At 41.4% G+C, this 16,496-nt stretch overlaps 1 protein-coding gene across 1 annotated transcript in view; it reads right to left on the minus strand.

Annotated features, from left to right (window-relative positions):
- The window catches only part of LOC311104526 (histone lysine acetyltransferase CREBBP-like), a 74,572-nt gene extending 64,613 nt beyond the window's left edge, over positions 1-9,959 (minus strand). Inside the window, exon 1 of the mRNA XM_084146389.1 lies at positions 9,123-9,959. Coding sequence (XP_084002515.1) covers positions 9,123-9,210 — 88 coding nt within the window. The 5' untranslated portion in view covers positions 9,211-9,959. The remainder of the gene's footprint in view (positions 1-9,122) is intronic.
- Between the last annotated feature and the right edge of the window lie 6,537 nt (positions 9,960-16,496).

Genomic DNA, 16,496 nt, shown 5'->3' on the forward strand with positions numbered 1-16,496 from the left:
AAGACCACTGATAATCTCCCTCGATCTGGGGCTCCACGCAAGATCTCACCCCGTGGGGTCAAAATGATCACAAGAACGGTGAGCAAAAATCCCAGAACCACACGGGGGGACCTAGTGAATGACCTGCAGAGAGCTGGGACCAAAGTAACAAAGCCTACCATCAGTAACACACTACGCCGCCAGGGACTCAAATCCTGCAGTGCAGACGTGTCCCCCTGCTTAAGCCAGTACATGTCCAGGCCCGTCTGAAGTTTGCTAGAGTGCATTTGGATGATCCAGAAGAGGATTGGGAGAATGTCATATGGTCAGATGAAACCAAAATAGAACTTTTTGGTAAAAACTCAACTCGTCGTGTTTGGAGGACAAAGAATGCTGAGTTGCATCCAAAGAACACCATACCTACTGTGAAGCATGGGGGTGGAAACATCATGCTTTGGGGCTGTTTTTCCTGCAAAGGGACCAGGACGACTGATCCGTGTAAAGGAAAGAATGAATGGGGCCATGTATCGTGAGATTTTGAGTGAAAACCTCCTTCCATCAGCAAGGGCATTGAAGATGAAACGTGGCTGGGTCTTTCAGCATGACAATGATCCCAAACACACCGCCCGGGCAACGAAGGAGTGGCTTCGTAAGAAGCATTTCAAGGTCCTGGAGTGGCCTAGTTAGTCTCCAGATCTCAACCCCATAGAAAATCTTTGGAGGGAGTTGAAAGTCCGTGTTGCCCAGCGACAGCCCCAAAACATCACTGCTCTAGAGGAGATCTGCATGGAGGAATGGGCCAAAATACCAGCAACAGTGTGTGAAAACGTATAGAAAACGTTTCACCTGTGTCATTGCCAACAAAGGGTATATAACAAAAGTATTGAGAAACTTTTGTTATTGACCAAATACTTATTTTCCACCATAATTTGCAAATAAATTCATTAAAAATCCTACAATGTGATTTTATGGATTTTTTTCCCTCATTTTGTCTGTCATAGTTGACGTGTACCTATGATGAAAATTACAGGCCTCTCATCTTAAGTGGGAGAACTTGCATAATTGGTGGCTGACTAAATACTTTTTTTCCCCCACTGTAGCTAGCTAAATTTTTTCTATGATAAACATTAGAAATATGATGGCCATCTATTGTTTTTGCAAAAAATACCTTGCTTTTACATTGTAATCTAGCTAATTTATTAAAGTGGGCTGCTAACCAAATTATGTTGCACTTCTGTTGTCATCTGATCAAAATGATTTTCTGCCAAATGTGTTGCACTAATGCATTTTGTGTGAAGGAAAACTATAGTTGCACGTCCCTGATCCCCCTATTGAAGCAAAAAAACACTTGACTTTCAATATAAAAACACAGGTGAAATTCTTTAAAATGCAGATTTGGTCTGTGTTTGGTCTGTGTTTTGAAAATGCAGACTTCTTAAATTGAATGCGACCCCTGCTAATGTTTGCCAACTGAATATCTTATAACTTTAAGTTAACCATCTAAGATGTGCCAAATGCATTTTCTCCAGCTATTCATTTGGTTTGCTAACTTGGTAGCTATAGGCGGCTAGCTTGGGAAATAAATAGCGCCCCTTGTGTGCACTGCTGGTAATACTGTATACCCCCTGTATGAAGAGTATGGAAATCTGGATAACGCCCACAACCATAGTGTGCAGCAGGGCTCCATGTTGGCCCCACTCCCATTTTGGGGGGGACATCTGCAGTAGTGCCCCCCTCACCCCACACACCCCTCCATCCCATTCAAATCAGTTCCACTTCAGCAGATACATTAACCCGCACATCGCGCGCACCGCCTGGGCCGTTCCCCTGTTTCCCCTGAAGCGGGTGGAACTGAAGGCAGTGTTTTTACGCTTGGCTGTATGTACACTAATGCTAACATGGGTGGAATAATGCTCACCCACCCAGGGGTTGGTGCCCATTCACCGAGCCCGGACTGAGGAGAGAACACCCACTAGGTAAGCGATGTGCCAGATGAATACTTGTCTGGAGCAAATTTCTCACGACGGGCACCAACAGACAGTGAACAACCACTAGCATACAGATCAAAACAAACACAGACATATATTGGCCGGCAGGCATGGATCAAACACACACGAAATAACAATCTGTCACACATTAACACGCACATCAAACCAGGGGTCGCAAACAGTGTGTTAAGGCCAGCCGTCCCACCTACACTGGCTGACAGGCTGTAAGGTGCTCTGTAGAGCTGGGAGGGGCAAAGCGGAGCATGTGTTTGAGGTCTATCACAGTAATAATGGGACTCAGAAACATGACTTGAGCCAGCCAAACCCATGACAACACACACTATGCTTTTATGCAGTGAATCCATAGCCAAGCCCTTTACTATAGGCCAGTGGTTCTCAATCCTGGTCCTGGGGACCCAAAGGGGTGCACTTTTTGGGGGGGGCGCTAGCACTACACACCTGATTCAAATTATCAACTCACTATCAGGCTTTGATGATTTGAATCAGGTGTGTAGTGCTAAGGCAAAAACTAAAATGTTCACCCCTTTGGGTCCCCAGGACCAGGATTGAGAACCACTGCTATAGGCTAATCGGGCCATTAAAGATTGTGAGGAAGAAGGTGTGTGGTTTCATTTGTGGCTTAGCAGGGAAAAAAGCAATTCAGCATTGGTCGTTTTCTAAACAAATAAAGATGCAGAGTGTGGGACAAATAGTCTAGCTAGGTAGGCTAGAACTCTCATCAGGATGTCAAAACCTGTCAAATAATACTAAGGCAACACCCATCAAATTCACATCCATTCATACAGGTTGTCTAGTCATCTTCGACACCTCCAAGAGAGCGCAGTCTTCTACTCTCTCGTCATAACTCCTCCCTCCCGGCATCATTTTCTCGTTCTCTCGCGTTAGCCAATGGGCCGAGGGCTGAGTGGGAGTGAGAAGGAGTGAGTGGGAGTGAGGAGAGGAAAGATGATGAGGAGGAGGAATCTGCTCTCGTCGCAGGTCTGCCTGAGGAAGTTCAGGGAATTGGGCTTTTTCAAGCCAAACAAAACCCTATTTTGTCTCTGCTGCCATCTGCAATCTGGAGCTCTAAATCTTCTCTGTGTCCTCAGGACCCCGTGCTGCTTCTCAACTTCAAAGGAAAGCAGGTCTGAGGCACACTATGCCGTGCCTCGCTGAGCTGTTGGTGACTGAGTGAGTGTGTGCGCGGTGCTGGGCTATTAGAGAGGATGTGTGTGTGTTTGTGTCTGCTGGGCCGTTCATTAGAGGTGTGTGTGTGTAAAACATGCATTAGTGTGTACTTCGTTGTGTGTGTGTGTACACTGAGGTAGACAGCGTCTGGCATAGCAGCCCTCTCTAAAGAGGCAGCAGAGTGAGTGTCATGCTGCCTTATTGCCCAGCAACAGCTCTTCACCCCACTGAAAGATGAGCTAGGGCCGCAAAGGACCCCGGCCTGTCAGTGGGGAAGAGAGACTACAGCCCAGGACAGAACCAAAGAGCTGTTTGTAAAACGGGTTGTATTCATTAGGCACCAAAGGGAATAAACTGACAAAACAAAGAGTGACTCGCTGCACTTAAGAAATAATAACCTGCAATAAGAAATGCTTGTTTTTGTTTTCCGCTGCAAAACATTTAGCGATGGTGTATCGTAATGAATGTGACCCAGTTGACAGACAATCTTTTGCCTTGCCGTCTCTCTGTATGTACGGTACAGAGGTGGAAATTGGGCAATGGATACATTGAGTGATTTTAACACTTTCCTTGAATGAGAATAAAGAGTTGGTTGTGGTGTCTGTAATCTCTAAATTGGCCTCATTAGAGATGAAGAGGTTTGCGTTTCCCCCCCAGCGTTTGAAAGTGGTGGAGAATTTACAGTTGCACAATGGACACATCCATTCATACCACAACTCTAATGGACGCAGACTTCACACTGCACTACCGAATGCACAATGAACCCCGACCACAATTCACTACCACAACTCTACAATGGCCGTAAGCTACACATGGCATTGCCGTATAAAATACAGAAATAAAAATAATAAAAGGGACCTCACCAAAGTCATGGAGAGCATTTAGGTTAAGTCACATTATTTAAAGTGCATTTTACAGCGACAGTTCAAATACAAGATAATCTGATAGCAGTGAAGGTCATAGGGTGCCCTCTGAACTTTGCAGCCCTCCCGTAGTCTACCGGCCGCCATTTAGACTACTCTCTAGTCTTGGCTTTGACATCAGACACCAGCAGCTGGTTCTGAGGCAGCTAGTCACACCCCTGGGAACAACTCAACATGTAGCAGGGGATTTAAAACTGGCTTCTCTTCCAGGACAGGCCTGGGTAGCCTTACCACGTTTCATCAGAGCTACCGGACAATACAATTGAACCTCAACTTTTTGGGGTTGTGAGTGTGACCCATTCTTTTCATTTATTTTAGAGCCACCAAATCAATAAAACAATGTTCTACAAACTGCTTGACCCAGGAACCCCACCCCCAACCCAAAATGTGGGGGAAACACTGGTGTAAGTAACTACAGCCCTGATTGGGGTTAACCAAGCCACATAGGGTCAATTCAACTTATCGGGATATCATTTAGCCAAGTCTGAGTGTGGTGCAGGCAACCACACACACACATCCCACACACTTCAGAACAGATGTGCAGCATAGGTGTGTGTGTGTGTGTGTGTGTGTGTGTTAGTGCTGAGAGATTTTTCCGTTTATAAAACGAATTGACCGACATCGGTTAAATTGTTTGAATTCCATTTATTTCTGGGGGTTTTCTGTGAGCTCGATGTGCAGTTTCTGTAGAGATAAACTGTGCGATGTGCGCATTGAGTTCACTGAAAGAAACCAGAACGAAATGGAACTCAAATAATAATTGAACCAATGTCGGTCAATTAGTTGTTTAAAAAACGAAAAATAACTCAGCATTACCAACAGGCCAATATTCTACATAGTTTAGCAAAGAAAACGTGATAATTAACTACAGTGACCATAATCAATTCGCAAGCCTGAAAATACATGATCTAAGTGATTGATAAATGTTTCATGGTGTACAACACTCCTGTCTGATTCACGCGGAGTAGACTGATCCATTGTGGAGGCTGTGGGGATGACACAGTCCATCACTTTAAGACATGTGCTACTGAAATTGTATATGATTAAATTAAGTAAGAACAATAGTGCAACACTAATAAAATAATATTTTATAACAAATGCGCTTTCTCCCGCGTTGGATAGCGGTCGCTGTCCGTGGTTCTGAAACACATCAGTGCGCAGCTGAATTGGCACATTTTCCTAGACCATGTTGCTATGTGCATAACAGCAAAGTTAACCAGCATATTGGTGTGGAGAACAATGCAGCAGCGGCAGCAGGAGTTAGGAGACGAGAAAACAGCCCTTACCTTAACTGTCTAAGAAAAGTGAGGAGAGCGGAAACCTCAACTTAATTAGGCCTATAATCAATAGCCTAACTGTTAAATGTGCCTGGTTTATAAAGTATCCATATATACACTACCGGTCAAAAGTTTTAGAACACCTACTCATTCAAGGGTTTTTATTTTTACTATTTTCTACATTGTAGAATAATAGTGAAGACATCAAAACTATGAAATAACACATATGGAATCATGTAGTAACCAATTTTTTTTTTTACAAATCCAAATATATTTTATATTTGAGATTTTTCAAATAGCCACCCTTTGCCTTGATGAAAGCTTTGCACTCTTGGCATTCTCTCAACCAGCTTCATGAGGTAGTCACCTGGAATGCATTTCAATTAACAGGTGTGTGGGTGAACGGATGATCTCCACATGTGTATTTCCCACCGTAAAACATGGAGGAGGAGGTGTTATGGTGTGGGGGTGCTTTGTTGGTGATACGGTCTGTGATTTATTTAGAATTCAAGGCGCACTTAACCAGCATGGTTACCACAGCATTCTGCAGCGATACGCCATCCTGTCTGGTTTGGGCTTAGTGGGACTATCATTTATTTTTCAACAGGACAATGACCCAACACACCTCCAGGCTGGGTAAGGACTATTTCACCAAGAAGGAGAGTGATGGAGTGCTGCATCAGATGACCTGGCCTCCACAATCCCCCGACCTCAACCAAATTGAGATGGTTTGGGATGAGTCGGACCGCAGAGTGAAGGAAAAGCAGCCAACAAGTGCTCAGCATGTGGGAACTCCTTCAAGACTGTTGGAAAAGCATTCCAGGTGAAGCTGGTTGAGAGAATGCCAAGAGTGTGCAAAGCTGTCATCAAGGCAAAGGGTGGCTATTTGAAGAATCTCAAATATAAAATATATTTTGATTTGATTATCACTTTTTTTGGTTACTACATGATTCCATATGTGTTATTTAATTGTTTTGATGTCTTCACTATTATTCTACAATGTAGAAAATAGCAAAAATAAAGAAAAACCCATGAATGAGTAGGTGTTCTAAAACGTTTGACCGGTAGTGTATAGCTACAGAAATAAGGCAGACCCTGCTTCTGTTGCCTGTTTCAGTTTGTTTAATAGCTACTGATTCTGTGAGCATCATGCCTCACGCAACCACAACATGTCAGATAAACTATTTCACAAATTCGGCTGTTTTTAATCTTTGCTATGCTGTAATAAAGACTTTACTCTTGTTTTTGTTAGAACAGCCTCTGGTATTATTTTTAATTTATTTAGTGTTGTTTACACTGTTCCGAATTGTCCATTATTTATTTATTTATAATATCTCTCCTTTTCTTGATCTCATGATTAGTTTTATTATTATTATTATTATGATCATCATTAATGTCATTATCATTAGTAGGCTTAGTATAGCAGCCTTGTATAACCACCATTGAGCTGTAGGCCTAAGAGCGTATCCTGTTTAGTCTTAATACCGTAACTTACTTAGGCCTATATTTCAATACTTATAGGCTACTGTATCAATCAATCATTCATTCATGTTATCACACAGCATACAAGTCATTCATGATTTGAAATGCAATCAAGCATAGTTTTAAAATAACAAACCGACCCTTGAATAATTAGCGTAAACTATAAATAAACTGTTCAATTTCAGAAATTGCATTCACGAATGAATGCGACTGTTTTTAGTCTTTGCTGTAATAAAGGCTTTACCAAAAAACTAAACATTACAGACTCTCTGGTACACTTATAATTTATTTCATGTTGTTTACATTGTTCCAAATGGTCAGAAAAATGATATTGTAATCTAACAGCACCTGTTTGGCATACATAATATGCATGCAGCACTTGCTCCTTACCTTATTTTTCTTGACCTCCAGTATTTTCCACAACCAGTCACATTTATTCCACAAATCTGACTTACCGTTTTCCTCCCGAGTAACAAGTAAACATTCCCCAGTTTTGAGTTTGTCATGTCCTCTGCATCCATTTTGCTCTCACACTGTGTTATGGTGCTCGGAGTTTGTTATAACCATTGTATTGATGTGATAATGATATGCTATAGGTCAGGCCCTATTGGTCAAGTGCATGTGATGCATACATGTGTCACGTAAAGAGAGCAAGGGTTGAGGGAATAGGGAATGTTTTTCCTAAACAAATTGGGGATTTCGGTAACAGAACTTTTCAGTCAGAAATGGCTGTAATTGTGTTGCAGCTTCAGCAACACCGACAGCACGATAAACACTGCTGATGTTCTGTGGTGGTCGCTACAGCAGGGAGGAGAGAGACAACGGGTGCTAGTCAGTCACTCGAGCAGCAAGTCTGAGCCCGGCAGAATCAAATCAATTGCGGTCGGACTCCCTCTAGTCATGTGTGTGTCTTAATTATTTAATCAAACAGTGCGCTTAAATCAGACAAGCTCAGTGCTTATCGTGGATTTTATTAAAACACACAGGATGTGGAAAGATACGTTTTAAAATGTCAACCAATCGATTGGTCGAAAGAACAGATTACTATTGTCAACCAAGATTGTTTGTCAGGGACTGCCCTAATTGTTCTATTCGGTGTTGTTACAGCATACAACTCACATAATGCAAAGTCAAAGAAATAATCGAAACCAAAATCGAAAACCGTGATTATTTTTTAAATAATTTAACCGAACCCAAAGTCAAAAAGCACTAATCGCTCAGCACTAGTGTGTGGAGGGAGGGGGGGGGGTGCAGCCGCCACTGCAATATCACACAATGTTAACCATAAAATATGACAGGTTATTAAATACCCATATTAAACGATATGTTGGCTGGCTGCTGCTAGCGATGTGAGGCCAGGAGAAGTTGTTGTACAGGTTTTGGAGTGTTTGGGTGGGTACAGTGTGGTGGTAGACCCTGAGACTAGGTTTAGGCGTAACGTCCTTCTCTCTCTGATGGAAACCAACCAAGGCAGCGCTGTTTTAGAGTTTTGTTATGGTCTGGGAGGTTTATGAGCGCAGGAGACCTGTGAGCCAGAGTGCAAAGCTGATATCCCATTGTCCATAAACTTCACTGCAGGGCCCCTATTCAAGGACAGCGCCCAAGACATTCCTATCAGTTTCACTCTGTATGAACATTTATATAATCTTACCTTCAAGTTCATGTTGACACTTCTGTTCACTGTGCTCAGACAATAGTCTTATACGGTAGGTTAATAAGTGTCCGTGTTGAAATGAACCGAATTCAACAGGTAGCAGCCCACTGTTCGTTCAACAAAATTCCTGACGTTGTACTTTTCTTTTGAACAGATGCGGCGGCTATATCACAAGTCTCGTCTGCGATCGGACAGCTGCTCCAGCTCACACTCCACCGCAATGACATTATCGGGCACATAGGAGTGACATGTTTTCAGAGGCGTAGCCAGCAAATGGAGAAGGAGCGACAGACATCAGCACATGGTGCAATACCAACACGGCCAGTAGGCTGGCTTTACTACCAAGGCATATGGGCAAGTCGAGAAGAGAGCAGCGGGGGTTGGCTACTAGAGACGGGTGACTGTAGATTCAGTGACAGTCGGGTGTGACAATTTGATACCACGAGCAACTACACTGCAAAGCTCGAGAGCTGACAAATTAAAGTTCCAGGTGAGGAACATTGTGCACGAGCGAACGCAGTCAACACCAGACAAAACGTAAAAGTACAGTTTTCATTAACACTCAAATAACTTAGCATAAATGTACTTTATCAATAGACTGATGACAAAATAGGCCCTACTTAGTGCTTACCTGGACCATCTGACGCTGAAAGAGCAGGTGAATTGAGTTTCGGTCGTTTTGCGTTGGGAGGTCCGACGTCCAGCAAATTGTCAGCCATTCTGATCCGTAAGAATGATCACTAAATAATGATGCAAAATGAAATCCGACTCCTTCCAGCTCGAAAAATGTACTGACAACAATCTTTTTTCTTACTCACACACCACGTATAGGGGTATTTAACCAGCTAGCTGGCAAGCTAGAAAAATGCTTGCACTAGTCAGCGGAGTAGAATGTTTCAAAATAAAGGCAACAGCGCCACGCTTCGCCGCTGACAATCACCCCATGATAATCCAACACCCAACACCCACATAATTATCGTTAATAATTATTGCCAAAAAATATTTCAGTTCACGACAAATAAATTAAAATAGTAGCAAAAAAAGTATATAGTGTGGATTCAAGTCCCTTTCTCCATAAATCCCTAGATAGGTATATTTAAATAAGCACCTTTTCCCGGTCCAAATGAACAGCCTTAAATTCCATTTTCGCCTCCAATAAAGACAAGAAATTTCCCAAAATATTTTGTATGCGCCGATTTATTTTTCTCGATACTGTCTCCCGATAAATACATCGTCTCGGAACTGAGATACCGAGAAGCGGCGCTCGCTGAAGGGGAAATCAAATATACGAGGGGCTCTCCAGACGACAAAAACCGATCCAATCCTCGTTTTTTCTCAATAATTATCTTCGAAGGAATAAAGACTTCGATTTTCTGCAGAATAAAGCCGTTTCAGCACGGTCTAAATGGCTCGTTTCGGTCTAAAAAAGATTGCTCTCCCGAAATCCAGATTCTGAGCCGCGTCAAGATGGCGGGTGTTGATTCCTCCGATACAAAAAGTTTTTTTCTTTCTAGCTAGACTGTGGGGGGGGAGGGGCTGTGTAATCACGCCCTACGCAAACCTATGCCCTGCCGTGCGTCATGTGGACGTACATCAACTAGCCTCTAGGGGTGGAATAACCCCCAAAATGAAGGAGCTGTCAAAGCACTTTCTAACCTAAAGCGTTGCGAACAATGTACAAGTGAGCAGTTATTGTGGTTTTTTTACTTCTGAAATGCTTAATAATTACAGCCCCCCGTATACATTGTGTATTATGCGTCACCAAGTCTCATAAGACCATTTTGGGGCCCTTCACCCTTGTCCATCCATCAAGTAAGCTACATTTGTATCAACTTCAGGAGCCAAGCAACAGAAGTTTACATGTCAATTGTAAATGCGCAAAATCATCAAGAGTTACATCAAGAGTTGTAATAATGGGTAAATATCAAGCAATGCAAACAGAACCATCAAAACAAATCTCAGAAAATAATCACTTTATTCTTTTTTTTCTTCTTTTTTTACCTTCATTTGCGGACCCCTCCAAAGATGCAGCGTGCTATAGGCTGCACAAAAGACAGTCGGAGGGAGGCCAAAGATCTACCAGCCGCAACTGTACAGTAGGCGTATATGAAACAGGGTCTGAAAACATGAACAGAAATCTAGCAGTGTGAATTTACCTTGCAGTGTGTTGATGATGTAGCCTGGTCCCAGATCTGTTTGCACTGTCTAGTCAACTCCTATGGTCATTGTTTGCTGTTACATTGACCATAGGAGCTGCCAACAGCACAAACCAATCTGAGACTGACCAGGCTACTCATAGGGGAATACCATTGGATCCCTTAGGAAGGAGAGATCTGTAGCCTAGGCCTATATAGAAGTAGTGGTGGCAGGAAAATGTCCTTATAGGTCCTTGTCAGCGTCCCGTGTGACTCAGTTGGTAGAGCATGGCACTTGCAACGCCAAGTTGTAGGTTCGATTCCCACGGGGGACCAGTATGGGAAAAAAAGTATGAAAAAGGTATGCACTCACTACTGTCAGTTGCTCTGGATCAGAGCATCTGCTAAATTACAAAAATGTAAATTGACTTCGACAATGTGGTGAAAAGAAATTGACAATTTCAGGCAGCACACAATCCTAGGGCTACTGGGGTTAGTTAAAGCATCCCTCTCCCACAATCATACAGTTACACAAACGTTCGTACAGGTAGGTACATATACTGTACATGCAGGCAAACATGACATTTGGAAATAATTGCAAAAATGTTCTAACATTTATCTAACCTTCCATGTATTCCTCAACCCTTCAACAATGGCACCTGTGTAAATAATATTAAATGCATATGTACATACAGAGTGAGTGCTTTGTGCAAAATGTATACGTACTACATACATATCATACTAGTTAGTATAGAAACAACCCATCATCAATGTGCACAAGACAGAGCAAATGAAGACGGGAAAGAAAGGCAAAACATACATCAAATCAATGAGGACACTCTTGGCATCAAAACTAGTCCCAATGTGCCATTCTGTTAGTTCACAACATTTCAATCCCATTGTCAATCTATGAAGTCATTTTTGCAGTGAAGGCAAGTTATTACAAAAAACACTAAGCTTTTTTGAAGTAGGGAGCCCAATACCCTTTTCACACTACTGAGCCCAACCGAGCTGTACTGTGCTGGTCCGGTAACACATCCACCACAGTTGCAGTGTGAAAAGAAAATAGAGCCATCATCACACTACGCAGTGGTGGAAAAAGTACTCAAATTGTCATACTTGAGTAAAAGTAAAGATACCTTAATAGAAAATGACAAGTAAAAGTGAAAGTCACCCAATAAAATACTACTTGAGTAAAAGTCTAAAAGTATTTGGTTTTAAATATATTTAAGTATTAAAAGTAAATGGAATTGCTAAAATGTCCTTAAGTATCAAAAGTAAAAGTATAAACCATTTCAAATTCCTTATTTTAAGCAAACCAGACGGCATAATTTTCTTGGTTTTTAAAATTTACGGCTAGCCAGGGGCACAATCCAACACTCAGACATAATTTACAAACGAAGCATGTGTGATTAGTGAGTCCGCCAGATCAGAGGCAGTAGGGATGACCAGGGATGTTCTCTTGATACAGTAAGGGAAAAAAGTATTTGATCCCCTGCTGATTTTGTACGTTTGCCCACTGACAAAGACATGATCAGTCTATAATTTTAATGGTAGGTTTATTTGAACAGTGAGAGACAGAATAACAAGAAAAAAATCCAGAAAAACGCATGTCAAAAATGTTATAAATTGATTTGCATTTTAATGAGGGAAATAAGTATTTGACCCCTCTGCAAAACATGACTTAGTACTTGGTGGCAAAACCCTTGTTGGCAATCACAGAGATCAGACGTTTCTTGTAGTTGGCCACCAGGTTTGCACACATCTCAGGAGGGATTTTGTTCCACTCCTCTTTGCAGATCTTCTCCAAGTCATTAAGGTTTCTAGGCTGATGTTTGGCAACTCGAACCTTCAGCTCCCTCCACAGATTTTCTATGGGATTAAGGTCTGGATTTCTGGCTAGGCCACTCCAGGACCTTAATGTGCTCCTTCTTGAGCCACTCCTTTGTTGCCTTCGCCGTGTGTTTTGGGTTATTGTCATGCTGGAATACCCATCCACGACCCATTTTCAATGCCCTGGCTGAGGGAAGGAGGTTCTCACCCAAGATTTGACGGTACATTGCCCCATCCATCGTCCCTTTGATGTCCTGTCCCCTTAGCAGAAAAACACCCCCAAAGCATGTTTGACGGTGGGGATGGTGTTCTTGGGGTCATAGGCAGCATTCCTCCTCCTCCAAACACGGCGAGTTGAGTTGATGCCAAAGAGCTCGATTTTGGTCTCGTCTGACCACAACACTTTCACCCAGTTCTCCTCTGAATCATTCAGATGTTCATTGGCAAATTTCAGACGGGCATGTATATGTGCTTTCTTGAGCAGGGGGACCTTGTGGGCGCTGCAGGATTTCAGTCCTTCACGGCGTATTGTGTTACCAATTGTTTTCTTGGTGACTATGATCCCAGCTGCCTTGAGATCATTGACAAGATCCTCCCGTGTAGTTCTGGGCTGATTCCTCACTGTTCTCATGATCATTGCAACTCCACGAGGTGAGATCTTGCATGGAGCCCCAGGCCGAGGGAGATTGACAGGTCTTGGCGATGGTCTTGTAGCCCATTCCAGCCTTGTGTAGGTCTACAATCTTGTCCCTGACATCCTTGGAGAGCTCTTTGGTCTTGGCCATAGTGGAGAGTTTGGAATCGGATTGATTGATTGCTTCTGTGGACAGGTGTCTTTTATACAGGTAACAAGCTGAGATCAGGAGCACTCCCTTTAAGAGTGTGCTCCTAATCTCAGCTCGTTACCTGTATAAAAGACACCTGGGAGCCATAAATCTTTCTGATTGAGAGGGGGTCAAATACTTATTTCCCTCATTAAAATGCAAATCAATTTATTACATTTTTGACATGCGTTTTTCTTAATTTTGTTGTTGTTATTCTGTCTCTCACTGTTCAAATAAACCTACCATTAAAATTATAGACTGATCATTTCTTTGTCAGTGGGCAAACGTACAAAATCAGCAGGGGATCAAATACTTTTTTCCCTCACTGTAAGTGTGTGAATTGGACCATTTTCCTGTCAAAATGTAACGAGTACTTTTGGATGTCAAAGTAAAAGTTGGCAAAATAGTTTAAATAGTAAAGTAAAGTACATATACCCCAAAAAACTACTTAAGTAGTACTATAAAGTATTTTTACTTAAGTACTTTACACCACTGACAGTACGGTTCGGACTGAATCGGGCATAAGATTTGGGCTCCAACACCTCTGAGAGTTAGCCTTAAATGAAACTATTTATTTCCCTTTGTTTTCTAAAGAACAGTACTTATCCAGCACCAACACGATAAAACACCAGGAATCCATAGGTTGATAAGCAGAGTTTCTCAAAGGCAGTAAGAGAAGCTGTAGCTAATATTGCGTTTTATCTTCCTTTCATGTGTCCAGACTTCAATTATGCAGTTTCCCCTTCCTTGGGACATTTAGCAAGATAACACTGTGTGAAGTTTATTATTTAAACTGATTGTTCTGATATGTCCCTTTATTGTAATCGATGGAATTTGGGTAGGTTACAACAAGGGTTGTGTGCTCATAATCGGCAAGAATACATTTTACCTTTTGAAAACAATGCCATTTGTAGATTAATGCACTTAAAATGGTACACAGCACAACAATATCCAGCCAAACAAAGTAAAACTACATTTTTGTTATTCCCTGTTTTTAAATCCACGTCAAAACAAATAGCTGTGTACCAAAAAGTGGCAATGAACTGCAATATTGAGTTTTACACTCATATCAGTGAATCTAAATGTTGGAAACAATTGCTCAGCAGATTATGTAGTAGAAAAGGCACATGTCAAATTCAAATAAAAAGTGAAAAGAACTTGGATGAGAAAAATATGTAAAAATATGTAAAACATGTAAGCACTACACATGTAAAAAAGTTCCAAACATTTGTATTCAAGGAGGTTTGAGAAATAAAACGTGGCAATCTTAATTAAATTATGTCAGAGTTGATTTAGAGAGGATTTTCCTATGACTGAAAATGCACTACTACCAAACTCTTGCAGTACACACAAGGAACCTGTAGTAAAACAAATGATGGCACTACAAAAGAGAAAGTTAAGTGCTGAAAGTTGAAGATGCACTTAAAACCCAAATGATTGCTAGGATATCCTGAGTATCTCCATCTTTACTAAACTAAAACATGTTGGTTTGGAGTCTTTTACTATTAACATTGACTTCCCAAGTAATAGTCCTAATTCAGAAAGCTTTGATATTGTACCTTTGAGGTATCAAAGTATGTCTGAGGTCACAAATAATATAAGACGTTTCCATCCCCAGTTTTTATGTGAGTAAAGTCATACCGCATAATAAATACGAAATCACGACATCTGTGATGGAAACAGGAAGTTTCGGTACAATTTTATAAATTGCCGAAAGATCATTTGTTCGTTCGACGTGGTGTGATCTTTCTGTGTTGGTAAAATAACAAATTATGCGAGGTAAATATTCATATAATAACCATCATATCGAAGTAAACCATGAGTCATGCGATGATATACAGTTTATTAGGCTACACATGAAATAGGCCTAATTTATGATGAACTTCACTGGGTGATGAAAGTGCACAGTGAGCTTGATGTTCCTTTCCAATAAATATTGAGGGTCTGATTCTGGTGACATGTTGATCGATGCTTGACTGCAATTTAAAATATATACATTTTCTCGCTCTTATCCATAATAATCTCATCATGTAGACTAGCCTACCCACACTGTATCTGCAAGCTGTTGGTTAGAGCGCACATGCCAATACCAGAGTAGGCAAATTTGGTAGAGTTGAAAATGCAATAGAAACACATTGAACTTTGATTTTTATTTGGTACATGAAAACTTAAGTGAAAAAGTACATTTTGTGTGCACTGTGTCAACACGCACTGATTTTTATCCGCAACAAATCCATTTGGTGGAAACACACCACTGGTGGGAAAATGCGCTTATTTCCTTTATGCAGATTTCAGAATATTTGCATGAAAATCTCTCACCAATTGGATGGAAACCTAGTCGTAGCATTACTTGTTTTGTTCTTTCCCCCGAGCACCCAAGCCCTTTTACTAAAACAGAGAGACAGTGACATGGATGATTAGACTTGCAGTTGGAGGATATGCACTGTACAGTTTACCATACTCAATTCTCTCAAGAAAGGGTCTGATAAAACAATGCATACAGTACATATAAAAAAAAAGTACAAACTACGAGATCTCAACTTCGACAAATCAAACACACAAAACAAATAGGAAAATATGTAGCACTGACTGAACATGCACACTTTACATGTTTATTATATGTTGCTTACATGACACATGTTAGAAACTTCCCTCATTATCCAGGATCTGATTTGGCAGGAATGCCGTAACAAGAGCAATCGGGTGCATTCCCTTGCATGTAATTCTAAATAGCCAGACGGTAGAGTAATAGGAGTGGGGCATGGCAATAGCAGATCAAGTCCTATTTGAAGGTCAATATACCAATCTACCATTCCATTAAACTGGATCACTCAACATCTTAACTCAGAAGCCAGAAAGAAATCTCTGTTAACGGTCCGTCACAAGAGACTACTCAAGATTAGCCTGGTCCCAGATCTGTTGTGCTCTTGCCTATTTCACATGATATGTATGTGACGCACGTGTAACATGTAACAATTTTAGCAGATTGTTAACTGTATTGTAAGCAAGCCAGTACGTTCTATAGAAACCACCTATTAGGAGGCCTACCTAGAGGCGTGCACTTCAAACCTCCACAACAGTAGCCTAACAACAGATTGCATTCCTGTAAAAGACTAGGAAGAGGTTATGGCACATGAACCAACCTGTGGTGCTAAAATGTAGCTTTATAGACTTGAAACACTAATGTGCAGTTGAAGTTAATTAATTATATGT

Source organism: Coregonus lavaretus, assembly GCF_964263955.1.
Source record: "Coregonus lavaretus genome assembly, chromosome: 28".
Classification (NCBI taxonomy): Eukaryota; Metazoa; Chordata; class Actinopteri; order Salmoniformes; family Salmonidae; genus Coregonus; species Coregonus lavaretus.